The 22,542-nt window shown below is 37.1% G+C and overlaps 1 protein-coding gene and 1 pseudogene across 1 annotated transcript; both read right to left on the bottom strand.

Annotated features, from left to right (window-relative positions):
- Window positions 1-12,708: 12,708 nt before the first annotated feature.
- On the bottom strand, window positions 12,709-14,062 carry LOC121775938 (annotated as a pseudogene).
- Window positions 14,063-19,251: 5,189 nt separating this feature from the next.
- Window positions 19,252-22,276, bottom strand: LOC121777752 (bet1-like SNARE 1-2). Its single transcript, XM_042175102.1, has 6 exons — window positions 22,088-22,276; window positions 21,164-21,320; window positions 20,198-20,254; window positions 20,043-20,102; window positions 19,859-19,944; window positions 19,252-19,657 (listed from the first exon to the last, which is right to left on the bottom strand). The coding sequence occupies exons 1-6, from the start codon at window positions 22,099-22,101 to the stop codon at window positions 19,630-19,632; spliced, it is 402 nt and encodes a 133-aa protein (XP_042031036.1). The 5' UTR covers window positions 22,102-22,276; the 3' UTR covers window positions 19,252-19,629.
- Between the last annotated feature and the right edge of the window lie 266 nt (window positions 22,277-22,542).

Genomic DNA, 22,542 nt, shown 5'->3' with positions numbered 1-22,542 from the left:
GCATTTCAGAGAATCCAGTCCAGCATGACCGAACAAAACACGTTGAGGTGGATAGGCACTTCATCAAGGAAAAGATTGAAGGAGTGGTCGAATTCCCCTTTGTACGTTCTGAAGATCAACTGACGGATATATTGACCAAAGCAGTTAGCTCAAGGAGCCTTGAAGAAGTTCTTGACAAATTGAGTATCGGGGATCCCACTACTCAATTTGAGGGGGAGTGTTAGAATGAAGAAAAGAATTTGAAGAGAATAAATCAGGGATCAATTCCCTAAATTAAGGGATTGATCAAATCATGTATTAACTAGGGATGATTTAGTTACCATTTGAAACATATTGTACTCCTATTTAATGGAATGATTGTAATGAGAATAATATTATACATTACACCAAAAACCTTCTCCTCTTTGTCGTTTGTCAGATAGATGAAAGATGAATTTATTTTCAAATATAGAAAATGGGCATTTTGAGACAATCTAATAATGAAATGTTGACCTGTCGAGTATAGATCTGCATATTTGACCATCTCACATCTTTGTATCGAATTTTTCTCCCTAGCTCATTTTTCTGCATTCATATTATGTAAGATTATAAAGTAGGCCCGAATCCCATAAAAGCCCAATAAGCTTTTGGTCTGTAGCGATACTAGATGGCCCATCAATGAAGAAAGAATATAAATGGCAATGTTTTATATTCTTTTGTAACTAACTAATGACTGAATAGTAAACAACTGTATACATGAATCAAATATTAATCAATCAATTAGAACAACCAATTCTTTATCTCATCTTATTCCCCCCAAAAAATATCTTTGTCTCATACTACCTTCATCCATTAAAAATAAAACTATTTTCATTTTAAATTCATCCATTAAAAATAAAACTATTTTCATTTTAGATCGTCCATTCAAAATAAAATTTTTTCTAAACTTTCTATTAGGGCGTGAACCTCATAATCAACTAACACTGTTTCTATTATTTTTTCTCTTCGTGTCTCTTACTTTATATATATTTCTTTTCTTCTATCTTACTTTACTCATTTATCTTTTCCTCTCACTTACTGTATTAATTCTTCTTCTCTCTTAATTTTTCAATCGTACATTAAAATCCGTGTCATTTTAAAATTTTCTATTTTACAAGGACGGAGGCAGTATTGAGCATTGTCTTACATCTTTTTATGAGTGATATGTAAATTATCATGAAAAAATGTTAATTAAAAAAATTTGGGAAGTTTTGATGCGTTAATTACATCAAAGCTTCTTTTAAGTGCAAAATCAGATTAAAGCTTTATTTTGTGATACTTTTAATTAGGCCTGTTTATTTGGCCGGTTCCGGTTCTACCCGGTCTAGTTGACCGCATACCCGATTTTGATTTTTCGTAGATCACGAAATCGGAAACGGTTGGTTCCTGTTCGGAATCAGTCAGTTCCGATTTCAAATAAACACACAAAAAATACAAATCAACAAGATAATAATATTCATCATTCAATGCCTAAAAATTCAATAAATATCTAAAAAAATCTATCACCTATATTTTTTTAAAAATTGGAACTGGTTCCTCAATTACATGGCCGGTTCTGGTTCTGGTCATCCGAGATCCGGTTAAACAGGCCTACTTTTAATATACTACTCCCATCGCCCTTCATTAATTCATTATTTGTCTCAGTTTCCCATTTTGGTTCATCCCTTATTAATTATCTCATTTTTTTACTACTTTTAGTAATGGATCTTACATTCCACTAACTCATTTCTCCTCACATTATGTTACTCCTCCGTCCCCCAAATATTGTCCCACTTTGACCCTGCACGTATTTTAAGAAATGTAATGAAAAGTGAGTTCAAAAAGTTAGTGGAATGTGAGTCCTACTTTTATATTAGTTTTATAATAAAATGTGAATATGAATGAGTTAGTGGAATAGGGGTCCACTACTAGAAATGGTAAAAAGTGAAATGAGACAAATTTTGTGGAACGGATGGAAATGGAAAAATGGAACAAACTTTCAGGGACGGAGGAAGTATAAAACAAGAATTAACATATTACTAACTTTTCCAACTCACTTTCATTTACATTTTTTAAAATCCTTGCCGGATAAAAATGAAACACATATCAGGAGACTAAGGAGTATAGTATGAACTATTTAATTTAATTTAATTTAATTTAATTTAATTTAATTTAATTTAATTTAATTTAATTTAATTTAATTTAATTTAATTTAATTTAATTTAATTTAATTTAATTTAGTTTAGTTTAATTTAGTTTAATTTAGTTTAGTTTAGTTTAGTTTAGTTTAATTTAATATAATTTAATTTAATATAATTTAATTTAATATAATTTAATTTAATATAATTGAATATAATATAATTGAATATAATATAATTTAATATAATATAATTTAATATAATATAATTTAATATAATATAATTTAATATAATTTAATTGAATATAATTTAATTTTCGCTCAAAGTTGTTTACCATTTTGAAAATGACTTTTAAACCCCTCGTCCGTTTTACAGTACATCTAGAAAATGAATTATTATAGCTATTCAAGATCAAGGGACAATCATAATTATTCCGATAGTATAAATTGTGCATTGAAACATGAAAAGAAAAGAAAATTCACTTTTATCATCGGAAATTCTGGCACTCAACACAAGTACACAACCACGTCATCTACCAAATTAACACTCCCACAGGCCACATACTCTACCAAATTAAACCAATTCCTTGGTTTTCTTTTAAAACTAAAGAAAATTATTTCCTTTTATATGTAGTTTGTTTTAAATTGGACCCTAAACTTTGATTTATGAAGTCTTGTCATTATAAATAAAAATGCCACTTCTAACTAGATGCTATGGAAAATTATTTAAATTTTCTAAAGAAAAGGTATTATTCTTATCAAACATTCCCTTCGTTCAATAGTATGTTGGTTTCTGGGGATTACAAGAGATAAAAGGCAGGCGTAATACAACCCAAAAGAAGGAATACAGAATAGAAACTGAACTAAATGAAATTACAACTGAAATTCGAAACAGATTAACCGTGAAACAGTTGTTAGCCGAGTCGAGGAGGCCTCTTCCCGCAAGACGAGATACGCCCCGGTAGTGCTCTCGGTTTGGCGTGTCGTCCCCAAAGGTAAAACGGCTACGTCTCTTTTGATGCAGCACCGCAATCAGCAGAGCTCCGGCGAACTGGATGAAGGAGAGGGCAGAGCTTCGACAGAAAGACAATGCAGAGAGGGAGAGAGCTTATGATGCAGATGCTTGTGAATGTTGTAGTCTAGATGCATGGAGTGGCTAGCCTATTTATAGACTCAGTCCACTGCTGTGGGTCAACAGCCATGAAGGCTCATCATGGCAGATTCGTAACCGCCGACGGTTACGAGCGTGTGGCAGGAGTGTGCCTTTCGCGTGCGGAGCGTGTGCTTATCTCACGTGGCAGCTCTGACTATGCCACGCTTGACGACGTGTCAAGCCACTTGGATTGCTGACTCTGCGGTGGTATAAAAAGATTGAGTTTGGGCTAGAGACAAGCCCAAGCACCAAGCCCAAAGACCACCTAAAGACCAATTGCCAAGATCCAATTCCAAGTCCAAAATCGGGATCGGGACCGGGCCCGCGGCCCGCGACCACGTGCACGTGCACGGGCTCGGGCTCGGGCGGGCGGGCGGCGGCGGCGGCGCGCGCGTGTGGGCTCTTTCACCCATCTTGGTCCACTATAATTATTAAGTAACATAAAGTCACTTAATTTAAACACATTAAAAGATGTGTTAATCCCCCAATGTGGGATAATTAACACTAGTTAATTATTCCCTAAGCTCCAACTCCAAGCTTTAATTAAAAGCTAATTATGCCCAACTTTAATCCAATATTTCTCACTCACCGGAAATCGGATTTGAGAAAGTGGATATACTACATTTATCTACGTAAAATGTAGATCGACACTATGTCATTTAATTTCACAAAATTAAATGTCTCGTCACATTTATTATTTGGTCAAAATCCATTGACCGGACATATTTAATCCATGATTTTTACAATCCCCCACATGAGTGGAAATAGCCGAATGCATATGCATGCAGACACAAGCTCAACCCTCGAGAGGTATATAAGCATAAGGATAGGTAGTTGTTGGCTTTGAACCTTCCATAGTCGACACCATCGGATACACAGGCGGCTTAGTAGCGCGATACTTTGAACTAATCCCCCACGGCGTGCACCGAGACAATGGTGTTAACGCTTAAACACCTCAACCTCATCCGTTCTCACGTTTTGTGTCCATTGCGGTCTTGGACACCACTTTGGATTCATAAGTGTGTTTTATGAAGCGACCACACTTCGCACTTACATAGGTGATTCTTAGTCAAGTACCTTGTCATACTTGGTCTCTTTGAGAACTCCATCTCTTTGAGATCCTTAAGAACCATTAAAAGTCATAGACTTAGCCTTTACCACTAGGCAAGTTCTCTAACACTCTATTGCTCTCTAGGGAATAGATATAGTTGAGTGTTTCTCATGAACTCTCATAGCTTAGTTGTCCCTTTGAACCAAGTTCTTGGGATCTCCAGTCATCATGGTTGGGTTACCACTATGATAATTCTTTAGTTTGTGGATTTCAAACTCATTCCCTCTAGCAACTTATTCATTTGATCACGGTTTAACCCTTTGGTTAGCGGATCCGCTAGATTATCTATTGACTTCACATAGTCAATTGTAATCACACCTGTTGTGATCAAATGTCTCACGGTGTTATGTCGTCGACGTATATGTCGAGACTTACCGTTATAGAAACCATTGTTTGCCCTTCCAATAGCCGCTTGGCTATCGCAGTGGATCAGCACTGGTGGCACTGGCTTAGACCAACATGGAATATCTTCAAGGAAGTTCTTAATCCACTCGGCTTCCTCACCCGCCTTATCTAAGGCAATGAACTCCGATTCCATTGTTGATCGGGCTATACATGTCTGTTTTGTGGATTTCCACGATACAGCACCACCCCCAATAGTAAAGACGTATCCACTTGTTGAAAGTGAGTCTTTATTATCGGATATCCAGTTCGCATCACAGTACCCTTCAAGTACCGGGGGGTATCTCGAGAAGTGTAGCCCAAGATTTTGAGTATGTTTTAAATATCTCAAAACCCTCACAAGAGCTCTCCAATGCTCTTTGCTTGGATTGCTCGTGTAACGACTCAACTTGTTCACGGCACAAGCAATGTCAGGTCGAGTGCAATTAGTCAAGTACATAATGCACCCGATGACCCGTGCATACTCTTCTTGTGCAACGGGCTCGCCTTTGTTTTTGCTCAAGTGAACGTCGAGTTCAATTGGAGTCTTAACTGCCGCGCCATCATTGGCTTTGAATTTATTCAATATCTTCTCAACATAATGTGATTGTGTTAAGATGATTCCATCAGACGTTCTTAGAATCTTCATTCCAAGAATTACATCGGCTAGACCCATGTCTTTCATGTCAAAGTTTCTCTTTAACATGGCCTTTGTATCGTTAATTACTTGAGTGTTACTACCCAAGATTAACATATCATCAACGTATAGACACACTATAACATGGCCGTTATTAGTGCTCTTGATGCAGACACATTTGTCACACTCGTTGATTTTAAACCCATTTCATAACATCACATTATCAAACTTCAAGTGCCACTGCAATAGCGCTTGTTTCAATCCATATAGAGACTTTACGAGCTTGCATACCTTTTTCTCTTGTCCAGGTACTACAAACCCTTCGGGTTGCTCCATATATATTTCATCTTCTAATTCACCATTTAGAAACGCGGTCTTTACATCCATTTGATGAATCTCAAGATTGTGCAATGCAGCAATAGCGAGAAGCACTCGGATAGATGTAATCCTTGTTACAGGTGAATATGTATCGAAGAAGTCATGTCCTTCCTTTTGTTTAAAACCCTTTACTACTAATCGGGCTTTATACTTATCAACTGTTCCATCGGCCTTAAACTTTCTTTTAAGGACCCATTTGCATCCTAAAGGTTTAGCACCTTTGGGCAAATCAACCAACACCCACGTGTGGTTTAGCAAAATTGAATCAATTTCGCTTTGAACAGCTTCTCTCCAATGCAGCCCGTCTGGGCCAGCAAAGGCTACTTTTATCGATGTTGGTTCTTCATCCAACATGAAAGCAATGTAGTCAGGACCAAATGTTTTTGGTATTCTGACTCTATTACCACGTCTTAGTACTGTATCTTTTGGATCGGGCCTTGCACGCTTGCGCGATTCAGGTTCAGCATCCGCTGATTTAGAACTAGTGGCTTCTTCTTCCACTGGTTTAGAACTAGTGGCTTCTTCAATTCTTGTTTCAGAATTGGTTGAGACTTTTTCCTTGTCTTTGCAAGGAAATGTATTTTCGAGAAATACAGCATTCCTCGACTCAATTGTTGTTCCTACTGTGATAGTCGATATTTCAGACTTGTGAACAACAAATCGATATGCAATACTGTTAAGTGCATATCCAATGAAGATGCAATCAACCGTTTTATATCTGATTGTAACTTCTTTGGGTGGAGGAACCATCACCTTTGCCAAACACTCCCACACTTTGAGGTATTTGTAGGATGGCTTCCTTCCCTTCCACAACTCATAAGGAGTAACATCTTTTCCTTTGAGAGGGATTTTATTCAAGATATAGTTGGCTGTCAAAGCAGCTTCCCCCCACATGTTATGTGGTAATCCTGAAGTCAGAAGCAGTGCATTCATCATCTCTTTTAGAGTTCGATTTTTGCGTTCTGCAACACCATTAGATTGTGGTGAATATGGTGCAGTCGTTTGATGGATTATACCACTTGCGTTGCATAATTCCTCAAACGGGGCTACATATTCGCCTCCTCTATCGCTTCGAATCGATTTGATTTTACAACCAAGTTGATTCTCAACTTCGTTCTTATAATTTTTTAATGCTTCTATTGCTTCATCTTTACTTCTTAAAAGATAAATGTAGTAATACCTTGTGCAATCATCTATGAAAGTGATAAAGTACTTTTTACCACCTCTAGTTTGCACCATCTTTAAATCACATACGTCCGTGTGAATTAATTCAAGGGGTTTTGTGCTTCGTTCAACCGAGTGAAACGACAACTTAGTCATTTTTGCTTCAAGACAAATTTCACATTTATCTTGGATATCCAATTCATTAGCCTTTAGTAAATCTATCCAGTTCATTAGCCTTTAGTAAATCTAAATTTACTAATCTTTTAATGGTTTTTGAATTTACATGTCCCAATCTACAATGCCACAAATTTGAACACTCAGTCAAGTAAGAGGAAGTGGATGCTTTATTCTTATTAGCCAAAGGCTTAGCAACACTGCGAGTCGTCACACTAAGTTTGAAAAGCTCATCGGTTACATAACCTTTTCCGAGGGATTTTCCAAACTTATACAAAGCAAACCTATCAGACTCAAATACAAGTTTAAACCCCTTATTAACTAGTATTGATCCTGACACTAGGTTCTTGCGGATGTCCGGGACATGCAGCACATCCTTCAACGTTATTGTGACGCCAGACGTCATCATGAGGATCACATTTCCGATGCCAAGGACTTCGGAGGATGCTTGATTCCCCATGTTGATCTTCCTTCCTTCAACAGCAGTGTAGGAGGCAAACTTGCTCCTATCTGAGCAGACATGAGCAGTAGCGCCGGTGTCGATGTACCAGCCACCATTGTTTTCAACAAGTTAACCTCTTCAGTGACCACAGCAATGAGGTCGTTCTCGTCCCAGTCTTTGAACTCCTTCTCAACGACGTGGGCAGCCGGCTTCTTCTTCTTGCTGCGGCAGTCTTTAGCAAAGTGGCCTTGTTTGCCACATTTGTAGCAGTGGCCTTCAAACTTCTTTGAAGGCTGCTTTCCCTTCCCTTTGTCATTTGGACGGCTTGGGCGAGGGCGTTTGTTGGAGGGACCGCCCCGCTCCAACAGATTGACTTTGGCTTCAAGTGGGGTGAACCCCTTAGCCTTTTGGTCGCTTTTGCGCACATCAGCCTCAATGCGCAACTTCACGATCAAGTCTTCAAAGGTCATCTGCTTTGGCTTGTGCTTGAGATAGCTCTTGAAGTCCTTCCAACTGGGAGGAAGTTTGTCAATGATCGTGCACCTTAGGAATTTGTCGGGCAAGGTCATCCCTTCAGCCACTAATGCGTGGATGATCATTTGGAGCTCTTGGACTTGCTCCATGATGGGTCGAGAGTCGACTATCTTGTAGTCCATAAATTTGGATGCTACAACTTGTTCAGTCCCTGCAGCATTATCTATGCTATATTTCTTTTCTAGGTTTTCCCACATTTGTTTAGATGTGGTTACATTGGAGTATACATTGTACAAACTATCATCTAAAGCACTTAGAATGAAATTTTTACAAAGATAATCTCCTTTCCTCCAAGCCTCATAGTCCGCCATGACTTCGAGCCTAGTCTCTTGGTCGCTTGGCATGGGCGGCTCGTTCTCCGTGAGGAAGTTGGCGACGCCCAATGTTGTCAAGTAGAACAACATCTTTTGGTACCACCTCTTGAAGTCAGATCCTCCAAATTGGGTGGTTTCTCGGCATGTGGCATCATTCTTGGTGCCAAAGGTGCCCAACTTGGTCCATGGAAGGAACCAATTCCGTTGCCCCCGAAGGAGCCAACAACGTGATTGAGCATAGAGCCCCCACCATTCATGTTGGGCATAGAGCCCGCCATGGTCGTAACAGCCCCGAAGGGACTAGCACCCGCATGAGACCCGAAGGCCCCAGCATTCGTGTGAGACCCGAAGGCCCCAGCACTCGATCCATTAAAGGATCCGAAGGAACCACTAAAAGTGGAACCAACCGAACCACCAAAGGTGGAACCAGGGGACGCCCCGAAAGGGTTGTCCCAAACCCATGGGACAGTTGAAGAAGCGGCTGGGAAGCCGGGGGTTGGCATCATCGAGGGGATTGATGAAGTATTGACGGGTCCAGTGGTCGCCATGGTGGAGGAAATGGCGGCGGTGGTGGTGGCAGCAACGGTGTTGGATTCAGTCGACATCTCCAGCAAAGGTGTTTAAAGTTTCAAAAGTTTTAGTTAAGTTTAATGGTCCAAATTCCTTCAAAGGCAAGTTATCTCGTCTTGCGATTGTTGGTTTCTGGGGATTACAAGAGATAAAAGGCAGGCGTAATACAACCCAAAAGAAGGAATACAGAATGGAAACTGAACTAAATGAAATTACAACTGAAATTCGAAACAGATTAACCGTGAAACAGTTGTTAGCCGAGTCGAGGAGGCCTCTTCCCGCAAGACGAGATACGCCCCGGTAGTGCTCTCGGTTTGGCGTGTCGTCCCCAAAGGTAAAACGGCTACGTCTCTTTTGATGCAGCACCGCAATCAGCAGAGCTCCGGCGAACTGGATGAAGGAGAGGGCAGAGCTTATGATGCAGATGCTTGTGAATGTTGTAGTCTAGATGCATGGAGTGGCTAGCCTATTTATAGGCTCAGTCCACTGCTGTGGGTCAACAGCCATGAAGGCTCATCATGGCAGATTCGTAACCGCCGACGGTTACGAGCGTGTGGCAGGAGTGTGCCTTTCGCGTGCGGAGCGTGTGCTTTTTCTCACGTGTCAAGCCACTTGGATTGCTGACTCTGCGGTGGTATAAAAAGATTAAGTTTGGGCTAGGGACAAGCCCAAGCACCAAGCCCAAAGACCACCCAAAGATCAATTGCCAAGATCCAAGTCCAAGTCCAAGATCAAGATCGGGATCGGGATCGGGCCCGCGGCCCGCGAGCACGAGCACGTGCACGGGCTCGGGCGGGCGGGCGGCGGCGCGCGCGTGTGGGCTCTTTCACCCATCTTGGTCCACTACAATTATTAAGTAACATAAAGTCACTTAATTTAAACACATTAAAATATGTGTTAATCATCCAATGTGGGATAATTAACACTAGTTAATTATTCCCTAAGCTCCAACTCCAAGCTTTAATTAAAAGCTAATTATGCCCAACTTTAATCCACTATTTCTCACTCACCGGAAATCGGATTTGAGAAAATGAATATACTACATTTATCTGCGTAAAATGTAGATCGACTCTATGTCATTTAATTTCACAAAATTAAATGTCTCGTCACATTTATTGTTTGGTCAAAATTCATTGACCGGGCATATTTAATCCATGATTTTTACGTAGTAGTGGGGTCATTTTGTTATTTTAGAATGTTCCATAATAGTGTAGTCATTTTCCTTTTTAATAAAAGTCAACACATTCTTCTCACTTACTTTACTCTCTCTTCATCTCTCTATCTTTTTCATTTCCTACTCTATTCTTCTTCTTTTACTTGACTCATTTAATACAATTATTTTTAAATTGCCTGGTAAGTAGGTCTTACATTCCACTAACTCACTTCACTCACATTTTATTATAAAACCAATATAAAAAAGTGGGCTTCACATTCCACTAACTTTTCCAGCCAACTTGTCTTTATATTTCTTAAAACTCATGCCCACAATAAGAGTGTCAATTATTGTGGGACGAAGGGAGTATATAATATTTTTATAAATTTAATTTACACTATAATAAAATCACGAAAATAAGAGAAATGAAATGCAATATAACATTACATAAAATATGATGAGTGTGGGTGGTTTAAAGGATTTTGATAATTTTGAAAGCAAAATGGATAATATGGATCCACAAATTTTTAGATTGTTTAAAAACAATGCAAAGAGATTTTTAGGAGAGTAACTTGGATGAGAAAAAATTCAATAAAAAGATATTAAATAAATCAGATAGATAAATTTATTTATGAAAGTAAAGAACTTATGAAATAAAAAAAAGTGAATGCCAATTTCTCATTAAAGAAAAAGAAAAAGAAAAAGCTTTACACAACAAATGAAAAAGAATGCCACATCACAAAACGCCCTCCATTCACTCAACAATATTGTGATTTATATAATTTCTATTTATTTTTATTCATTTGAAATGACACTCACTTACCTACCAATAAACCGACAAAAAAAATTTAATGACATTTTCCATAGTGTTGCCAATGAGGGTAGTCAATGACGGATGAAGGGACTATTTTTTGTTGGTGAGATGCCAAATTTTAATGACCGGCGATTTCGGCTGTGTTTGAATAATTGGTAGATACAAATATTTAGAATTTAGTACTATTTAATAATCTAATTTTGGATTTGATTTGTTGGTTAAATTTTCTATGTGGCAGGTTTAATGGGCAAGTGCCCATGGAATTAAGGTTGAAAATGGCTGTTTTATTAGGATGAAAAATTCAGTAATCCATGAAACACTATTTCAATCTTGAATTATCCGAAATTACTAATATAACCCTCAATGTTAGAAATATAAAAAAGGTCAGATAATAATTTTGAAAATTTCTATTATAGTGTGACTTTAAATAACAAATCAAATATATATTATTAAGGACTATAAAAAATATATTATCAATTCAAACACTACAAATAAATATAGAAAACTAAGAAAAGTATTATTGCAAAAATGGTGATATTCTTATTTTCCAATACTAATGCCATGACGCACACGACTATCCATATCTAAGACAAGCAAGAAAAGTTAGTGCAAAATATATCAATCATTTTCAGTATATGCGTTATTAAATAAATTATTAAACTTTCAAAAAATCAATCTTTATCATCTATCATCATCGTCATGTTATCAATTTGAATACTTCTTTCTATTATAAACCGTGCCTTAGAGAATGTTAGATACAATATGAATTCATTCTCTTTTCGTCTCCAAATTAAGATATTTTATGAAAAATATTCAGAGTTAGATGTTTTAAATAATAATCAAAAGTTGAAGACGCATAATACAATTCTTATATTTACTAGCCCATGTGTAAGGCGTGTTTGTCTAAGTTTATTTTAAAAAATCTTGGAGCTTATATCAATCATATGATGTTTCAAAATTTTATAAAATCTAGTTTTTCATAAATTATATTAAAATTATTTTAATAGAAAGTACCTTACTCGTCATAAAATTATGAAAAACAGATAAATACTGAATAGGCATGAGGTATTGATAATATGTGGAATATTGAGCTATGAGCTATGAGCTGGAGTTTAAAATTTCTTCCAAAATAATGAAAATGGCGTTTTGAATAGTACTAATAAATGGAGGTGGCCAATGTTGGAAGGGGCGTATATAATAACAAAATTACATGAGACCAATAGAGCAAAGTATTCATATAATTTTTTCGAAATTATTGGGACACTTTTAGTTTTTTTTTGCTATTACAAATAGTAGGGACACACACTTTAATTATTGCAAACAGTAGAGTTAAATTCAATATAGTGGCTAAACTTTGAATGAAGAGTTCAATTAGGAGTATTTTGTTAGTATGAAGCTAAACTTTGAATGTAAAGGTTGTGTTTGTTTAACTTTGATTCTGCTTCTTCAAATCGAAGTGTCCAATTTGTGCTCAACCCATAAATCATATTTTATACTCCATCTGTCCAATTTTGTCACATTTTAATCAGACACAAGTTTTAAGACATACTACTATAATGGAAAGTGAGTTGAAAAAGTTAGGAATGTAGGTCATATTTTTTAATATTAGTTTTATAATAAAATGTAAGTAAGAATGAGTTAGTGGAATGTGAGATCCACTACTAAAAATGGTAAAAAAATGAAATATGACAAATATTGTGTGACAGACGGAAATGAAAATATGTGACAAATTTTTAAAGACGGAGTGAATAGAATAATGCTTCAAACTTTCATCAACACTTGTTCATTTAAGAACTTATTCATACACATAACTAAAATTAAAAAAAGTTACAAAGAATGTAATATCTTTGTAACATGACAAACACAAGAACATCAAACCAAAGCATATGAAAATAATTGGCAGTACCCTTTTACTCTCTCAAGCAAGAATCTGTTGAAGATTTTTGCAGGACTTATCCTTATTGTCATCTTCGAGCAAAGACTCCTCCTGCTTGGAGATCTTCTTAAGTCGAGCTAGGTGAAGGTCGTTGTTCATCTTCCTCTTGTACATCTCCGTGAATGAAATGGGCTCGTCCATCACTGCCTTCTCACCTTCTTCGATCTTCACCGGATAAACCTGGGCGTTTGGGGCCGGGTTCAAGAATGCTGCTATCGATAATCTGCTGCTTGTCGAGTTCACTGCTACTTGGTGATCTGCGCTCTTGAACCTCCCGTTGCTCAAGTACTAAATATATAGTTCAATTCAACGATAGTCAAAACCCTCTATATAAATATACTCATTTCGTCTCATTGTTCAATACATTTTCTTTTTCTGAAACGTCTTATTTTTACCTTAACTCATAAAATAAGACTGCATAATATTTTAACCAAACAAGAAATGTACTACTATATGTTAGAATGAGACAAAATGTCAATTAATTTAATGACACCTTATTGATGTTTAAGTGAACTATAAATTTACATAAATCCACTACTACCTAACTCACGTACTAGTAGTATTTTTTTTCTTTCTTGTTAGGTGGTAGTTTTTTTATGTAATATACAAAATTTTCCAATCTACAACTTTTAGATAAATTAGTTGTTGGAAATGTCTAGAGAAAAAAAAAGTAAAAGAGAGAATAAGAAAAAACTCACATGACCATAATCACCAAGATTGACAACAAAAGCACCCGGGATAGGTCGGACAGTGATCCATGTGTTGCCTCCATCCCGGGTCGCCTGAAGCCCGCCCACTTGATCTTGGAGCAGTAGAGTTATCAAACCCGGATCCGTATGCCGCTTTAGACCCAATGTGAGATCCGGCGAGGGCATTTTGGGTAGAAATTGACAACTACTTTTTGATCCATATCAATGCATGCTTTTGAGAGAGCATCCTTTTCAAGATCCATTGCTTGTGATAAAATCTCCAGCAATTTGCATCCCAAATCCATCAACTGTCGGCTGTATTCCTCCATGGTCTCGCGCCACCCACTCGGCTTGTCCGGCCATCGTGAGTAGTCCCTCGCCGCCACCGGATACGAAAAATATGTTACTATTTCCTGCCAATCTTGTACTACTTCACCCTTCAACCAATAGTACATTTTTATTTAATATCCAAATAGTAATTTGTTAATTGATAAATACAAAGAATTGTAGAGGCTACATGATGGTGGACGCGAAACAAAGACCTCTGACTTTAGATATTAACTACCCTACTCCTACTAGATCAATCAATATTCAATGTGCACTTTTTTTTCATTTTAAGAAACATATTCTATTTAAAATTGTTGAAGACCATTATGTTTTTGAAACATAATTACTTTATTTAAAACGGGGATAATATTACTTTATGTATTAGAAAAACTACTTTCCAACTAAACTGCACACAATGTTCATTGTGTTACTAACATCGACTCTACATTGTTGGGTACGTTTTCAAATATAAAATTCAAAATAAAATAAAGCAGTAGCTGAAGGTGGCTAGAGACGACGAAGCCACCTTTCTTGCCCCACCAGACATATCAAACCTAAGTTTCTCTTGAGAAGGCCAAGCAAAGAAGTCTAGGAATATTTGCACCCATTTTTCAACTGTTTAACATTTTCATTGGAATTTAATTAGGGGACAGCAAGTGGAAAACGTGCTCTTGTCTGAACCTCTCACTATCTTTTAGTACTAGTTATTCAGCATTAAGGTTTACCTATGTTTTTTTTTGGACAGTTAGTATATTTTTGGCCCTAGTGGATAAAAATCTTCAAAATAAAATAAAAGTTGGTATTGTAATGCTAACATGTAGTATACTGGGATGGCATACATGATACTCATTCACTATAGCAAATCTAGTATTTACATGAATTAGACATGATTTTTGTTATATTTTATATTTTTATCATCTTTAATTAACATAATTGTTAATGGATAATGATTAAACTATTTAAAAATATATCACGGCTAACAAGTCATTCAAAAATTATTTACTCAATTTCTTCTCAATTTGATTTTGATTTTGATTTTGAGTATACTAGACTTTGTATATACTCAATTTCTTCTCACTTTCCAACTTTCTTTGATTTTCTTTCCTTTTCAACCATACTACTTTATTTTTGTGCATCCTTTTTTCTTTTATGCACAAAATTCTTTTTTTTATATAATATCTCAAATGTCTGTGAATTTTTTTCAATTAAGCACCACTACTTTGTCTCTCTCCTTAGCTCTACAACTCTTTTCAATAGATATAAACTATAGTTCCCCAAGAGTATGGACAGAGGCGAACCTACTAAGCGGCATGGGAGACCCTTGAAACCCTCCCCCACCCATTTTATAATTTACTGTGTATATATTATTCATTCAATATTTATGTATTCCATATTGCCCAGTTGGTTGAGCAGTTGGCATAGCATTTCGGACGTCCCAGGTTTTGAATCCAGCTGGTAGCTATTATCTAAATTTTTTATTTAGATCATTCATCCATTAATATATTTAGGATTTTTTATTTTCTATAGCTAGATTAATCCATCTCTAATAATTAATTTATTTGTCCGATTCTTATAGTTAATTCATTAGCTATTAATTAATTCATTCATGTTTTTTTACACTAAGTAATTTTATATATTTTTTATTTATGTAAATATTATTATTGTAACATCACAAAGTAGTACTACTACTAATTTTTATAATCTAAGAATAAAAATAATTATTTAGTAACATTATAATGCATATATATCATATTAGTAAATTTAATTATAATGTTATGCTTTTTTATAATACACTCTGTATTCTTCATTTATTTCGACGTTGACAGTGTCATCGGATGTACTTTAGTTTATATTGCTCATTTTCAAACTATTTATCTCACATTATGTGTATTGTTCATGTTGTGATTGTTTCTGGAGATATTGATACTAAAAATACGCAACAATTGTTAACGTTAGTTTGGACCCCCTAGTATCAAAATCCTGCATCCGTCACTGAGTATGGATATCCCTTTTAAATTAGCTTCCATAGAATAAGGCTAAATATGCTCAAAGTGCATAATAGCTAGAAAGAATAACTGATAAGGTTAGTTTTGTGCATTGGATTGAAGATGAATTCACCATAATTTACAAAGATAACGAGCTGCTAAGTGTGCAGATATATTAGGGGCATGGATTAGATAGCAGCAGACTATTTTGTGTGTTTATAGCAATTAGCAGCGGACTGAAAACATACATTTATGCATAAATATTCTAATAATTCGAAAAAATATTATTCACGAATTTGCAAATAAACTTTTGCACAACTTTCATGCGTACATTTAATTATGTTAGCACTTCTGCAGTCAGGGCATTTGGTATTGGTAATCATCTGTGAAATCTAGGTTTAAAAAAGACTATTATATATGGCAAATTAATTAAGAGCATTCAAGCTGTTCCATTAATTTAAAATAGCTCATCCAATAATCAGAGTATTTGATACGAGTATATCTTCGGAAATATCTAGCATATCTCTATTATTATATTATCATATCTTTTCCATATCGTTATTATCGTGTTCACCAAGTTAGGTTATTCATAGGAGTACTATAAATAGAACTATTGTGATTCTCATTATTCAATCAATGAAATAAGATAATTTACATTACTTTCTCTTCTTCTTCAACATACAAACCCTAGTTCTTGTCGTGTGCGTTACCTCACGGAGGAATTTGTGCGAGGTTAAGGAGTACGTCCTTAACAACTGGTGCTTTCATTGACGATCTCATTATCCGATGTCGAATCGCAACGTGGACCGCACGGAATCGATGGTTGTGACGTCCGCCGGAGTAACCCGCGATCTGGAGCAGTTTCAGCCGGTGAGTGGAGCGCTCGATTCCACGTCGCTGGCGTTTGAGCATATCTTGGCGACGCTGGCGCGCTTCGAAGCGCGATTGGACGCGTCGGAGAGGCGGCAAGCCATCGCTCAACCGCCGCTTAGGCCAGATCATGACCCGCCTTACGACGATGGGCTGCGGGGGAGAGGCGACGCAGGGAGACACCGTCCAGTGGTGTCGGATGAGGCAACAGTGGCGTCGCAACAACATGGAGGCTTCGCAGCAGCGAGCGATTTCGGAGTTGTTGGCGTGCGATCGTTACGGAAATGGCGGAGATGGAGTTCGGGGGAGACGCCCGACAGCGTGGGATAACCCCGCGCATAGGATGGACGAGCCTGAGCCGCCCTACGGGAGTGGCAGAGGGGCCGAGGCGACACGGCGCGGCATCGGATGTCTCCAGCGCCGCGCAGCACTTCACAACCGCACCTAGGGTTTGTCAACCCTTCGGCCCGAACCGCCAGTCAGGCGCAGGGATTGGAGTTGCAGCAATGTGATCGTTACGGAGCTGGTGTCGAGGGTTTTCGGGGGCGCCGAATCACTGCTTGGGATAACCCCACACATAGGCTCGACAGTCAGCCGGGGGGTCTTGCGACGGAGTGGGATCGGTACGGTGCAGATAACGATGGACTTCGGGGGCAACGAACGACTGCATGGGATAACCCCGCGCAAAGGTTCGCCGATCAGCCTCGTTATGATCATTACCGGGTGGAGAAGCCCCGTTATGAGATGATGAGAGCCACACGTTTCGATGGATCTGAGGCGGTGAATTTGCGGGCGATTAGGTTTCATGTCGATGAGAATCTGAAGATAGGGGCGGTAGGAATTGAGGATCAGTTTCAGCAGAAACAGAGTGATAGATTTGATTTGGCTTCTCCAGAGTCCGCTTCACGTGAAGGAGGTATAAGAAACCCCCTATCCAGCCCCGACGACGATAGCGGAGAGGAAAACGGACTGTTAGATGAATTGGCCCCGCCCGCGGTGATCTCCCCGCCGTGTAGCCCTTATATCAGTGGTGAGGAAGAAACATTGTTAGATGACGACGAGGAGGTTGATTCCATTAGGGAAGTGAAGATGGTCGTCGTATCTCTCGAGGCTGCTAGAATAACACCTCACGATGTTGTGGAGAATTGTTTGAGTGAAAATTGCGGTGCTTATCTATGTGCATTAGTTGGAAATAGAGTTGCACCGTCCTTTCCAATACATTGGAAGGAGATTGCCTTTATCTGTGGGGATTTGCTTGTTCGGGATCCTACACGTTTGAAGCCTCGATCAACAGCTCTCGACACCGATGCGAGGTTTATCTCTCCGCGCTATGACAGGTCATGTTTGAGCATTCTTGGAAGCGTGGACAAGCTTTTCGTTTTGGGAGGGAATTTTGCCGACCACATTGGGTATCCTTTGTTGATTGATGATGAAGGTGATGAAGGGAGACGTTCAGCTGCATCGACAAGAACTAGGATCAATTCCTCCGTGAAGTCACGTGAATCTTTGCCCGACGATCAACAACGATAAGAACTAGAGTTTTGAATTGTAGAAGAAAAGAAAATAGCGTGAATTCTCTTATTTCATTGATTGAATAATATAATAGGTTCCACACATATTTATAATATGTGGTATACGATAATATCTCAACAATAAAGTGTATCAAATCTAGTAATATCATACGCAACAAATATGATAAATCAATACTAACTTAACAATAAGATATGGGGAAATTGTCTCGTATCAGTATCTTAACAATCTCTTCTAATTCTTTTATCACTTGTTTAATCTTGAAAAATCATTATACAACATGACCAATTATATACCAGTAGAAGCGTATAATGGCAAACGCTTTCTTTTCAAGATTAGGGAATGGATAAATTATAGTAGTAATAAGAGATCAAAAGCAAAGTAAGATTTAATAACATTTCTTTTATTGCGAACATTTATTTTATTTACTACTCCAAAAAGTAGTCTAATATACATAAATCCAAGAAAATATTATTACTACTAATCATAACAAAAATGTCACTAAAATTATCGGGGGAAAAACAAGCCTAGTAATACAAATTTTTTAGATCCCATGCTTAAAAGAAATACTTCAACTACATTAAGGCGAAGGAAGTAATCGCAAAAGGCACAAAGATCTCAAAAGTCGTTATTTGGAGCAAAGTCGTTATTTGATTGTGTAGGTGGTGAAATGGTCAAAATTTCGGAATTGAAAATTAATGCCAAATTTAGGCAAGGAGTGGAAACTCTCTTGTCCATCAAATTAGACCGCATTCCAACAAAATAGAGTGGTACAATTCAAATTCCAAGTTCCATTATATTTTTTAAAATGCCACCTTTTTATTTACCCAAATTTCTCTCATATCTTATCACAAATAGTGGGATTAACCCCAGATCTTACTTTTAGTTATAATATTAGGGGGATTCAAGATTATGCAAGTTCTTTGTGCTTTGTAGCTCAAGGATATTTCTCATCTTTATCAATCGGTATATGAGTGACCGGAAACTCAATCGTTTTAAGGATGAATTTGTGATTTACACAACTATAAACAGGAAATAGCAACAACACTAGTTTTGGAAAACGAGAACGAACATGAAACGTGAATATATTTACCCGATCCAGTGACTGGAATATAGCTAGATGGTGGTGTACCAAAAAAAGCTAGGTTCTGAAATGGTATGGTGACATGCCGTTTAATGGATGGAGCTACGAGGTCAGAATTTCCAAATACCTGTCCCAAGGCATGACTTCCTAGCTTCAGCAATTATGCAAATAGAGATTGCATATTCCTCATCTGGAGTTTCATCACGAAAAGAATGCACGAGAGCATGCGTACCACATTTCAATCCTATGTTAACCATACAGGTAATACAAGAGAATCCTGAAAAACAAGGAATAATTAGCACCAAGCAGCGCCGATCTTGGCAGAATTCAAGTGTTATGTGAATGTGGCGATATATATAGGATCAACCCAAACCCAATAGAATGCTTCGTAACAACACCCACACCAAGAAGAAGGGATCGTTTCCTTAAAAATTAGATGTGGTGAAAGAAATGGTAGAGTTAAAACAAAGATGCTCACCTAATCCCATAATACAGCACAAAGAAAGAAATCACAAAATATCCTGCAAGTTTGCAGATTCTCTTATTTGATTTCTTTTCAAACACCTAGACAAGATCATCAAAGCCGACTTCAGGAAAGCTAAACAGGAAAAGGAATGATTTATTAAGAGAAATAAAGAACTAGAGGGATCTATTAAGTCTACCATTTTGAAACGATCCATTGTTCCTGACATAATTCCTCTTGATGCATCCATCGCATTGCCCTTATTAATTAAAAAAAAGGAAACCAAAACAATACGAACAATTTTACAACTTGAAAGTGTTTAAAGTTTCCTTAAGCATTCACAGGCATACATACCATTCTATCTAGCATACGGTTGTGAGTCTCCACCTCCTCATGTATGTCCCCCGTCAACTGCCACAAGACAAGTGCCAGTAAAGCGATAATAATGTTAACATACCCCACACAGGATAAACAACTCAAACATTCTGATTAACCCCATTCTGTTAATCTGGAGTATTAGTGACACTTCTTTAGTTAGTGTTTATTAGCTGAAGAAACTTCTAGTAGCATACAGACATAACAAACGTTTTGGTTATGAATAAAATAGCTTATAATTTTCTTCCTGGGGTAGGTGAATCTTGTTGGCATTTCAGGGTTACTCTGAACTGAGTTATCCCAGCTTATTAGGATTGGAATCTATATTCTTATTGTAGTGTAAATGGAACATACTACCCATTACTTGCTTACACAGCACTGAATTGTTTTAGTCCAGTCAATGAATTCTTCTATTTGTGTTTCACTCTTGATGTGGGAACTAAATTATTATCAATTTATCCTAAGAAACTGAAGATTCATCAAGACCAAATATGGACTACAACTGCAGCCACCATTTGAGTCCATTGTATTTGTAAGAACTGATATGCCACAAATTAATGGCTGAATCAAATAAGAACCCCCATGTAAAACCACTGGTATAGTATAAAGCTGGATAACTTGGATCTTATTTCAACATTCAGCTCATTTTCAGCAGGCTACAAAGGAGTAATATTGGCTCATCTCATAAGACAGACTGTAATTAGAATGCCATCAGAATGAAGATTGTGTCCGTAATCTTTTGAATTTGGTTCAATTGAACACACTGGGGTCAAAATGTGCATATTAAAATACTTTTTTATACTACAACTATATCTAGCAGCTAACGGAAAATGTACCATAATGAAAATAATAAAACTATAGCACCAGTACCACCACAACTAAGTAAAATACATTGGCATACTAATAACGAGAGAAAGTTTTGTTGTTTAGGAAGATGGTTCTCACACGTTTTAAAAAGCTGACTCTATCATGCAAACTATCCATAGTTTGCTCATTGTTGTGATCATCCAAGCCACTTGAATATGATGAAGAGGCCCTGAGTCCACCCGCTTCAAGGGTGTCCATGTTATCAAAAAGGGCAGACCTCGAGCCTCGGTGATCCCTGTGCGAATATAACTTCATCATAATTCAACAGTAAATGCAACATATAAGTCAATTTTTTCATTAATATTCTAGCATGAGCATGTAAGACAAGCCCTCTCTTAACAATCATAAAGTGGCCTAAGTTCTTTTACCCCATTTCAAACAAAGATCCCATTGGATGGGATCTTTTCTCATAATTAGATTTGAAAGAAGAGACAAGTAACTCTTGAGCCCATCCATCACGCAGAAGCTAATCGATAATTATCCTATACGATGCTTAGTGGCATCATATAGGTCACACGATTACCTTCCAAATTCAACTATGTTATCTGTGTTTGTTGTACTTAAGTTAGCCTACCTCTTCCTACATAATTTCAGTTTCACATAAAACATGATGTACAACATGTACATATTAACTCATTTCTAAAACCCTAATTCAACCACTTGCTTTTCTGTTTTATTCAGATTCAAAATGACTAGCAATAGCAAGCCTTAGCGACGGCAGCTGCACTGCACTCGGTGATAAAACAATCATGCATCGTTTAATGATTTGGAGACCAGGAAATTCGCAATGCATCATGTGAGAACAATTTCAACTAAATTTCAATTCGTTCATTTTTCATTTGCTCCAATTTTCGGCACAAATGAAATCCTATGGCTTAAATAAAAACTACACAGTCAAATCTACAGATGAAAAGAATTCCAGATATTGATATGCAAAAACAACATTCAAAATAATTTCTAAGGAATAACTTCACAAATATTGATGCAGAAAATCACACTAACCTCCTGTAACTCATGATAACGGAATAGAATAACAGCAAACCAGGATGCGTGAAAGCGACGAATGAAGAAATTTAGAGGATTCTGCAGATCTACAGAAAGTTTTAGCAGTGAAATCGAAAATCCTCTGCTTTACATTCAGCTGCACCTTCTAGAATACGAGTAGTATTTTTTCAAGCGTTTGCCAAAAAAATATTTGGGCGCTACACATTTATGTTTTTTTTAGAAATTTGTTATTAATATTATAAATATTTTGCCAAATTTTGGTATTTTTTAAGAATTTTAAAATTAATTTAAACTATTATAAATTTTACATTCATTTGTTATTTTCATGACAGATCATTACTATAGCCGACTAACTAGGTGCCTTTTTAAGTAGTCTAAAATATCTTAAATATTTTACAGTTACCCACTCAGCATAAATTTTTTGCAGAAATATCATATTCGAATCATGTTGG

This window comes from Salvia splendens, chromosome 18, assembly GCF_004379255.2.
Source record: "Salvia splendens isolate huo1 chromosome 18, SspV2, whole genome shotgun sequence".
NCBI classification, from domain to species: domain Eukaryota; kingdom Viridiplantae; phylum Streptophyta; class Magnoliopsida; order Lamiales; family Lamiaceae; genus Salvia; species Salvia splendens.
This window is presented reverse-complemented; position numbering and strand designations above follow the sequence as displayed.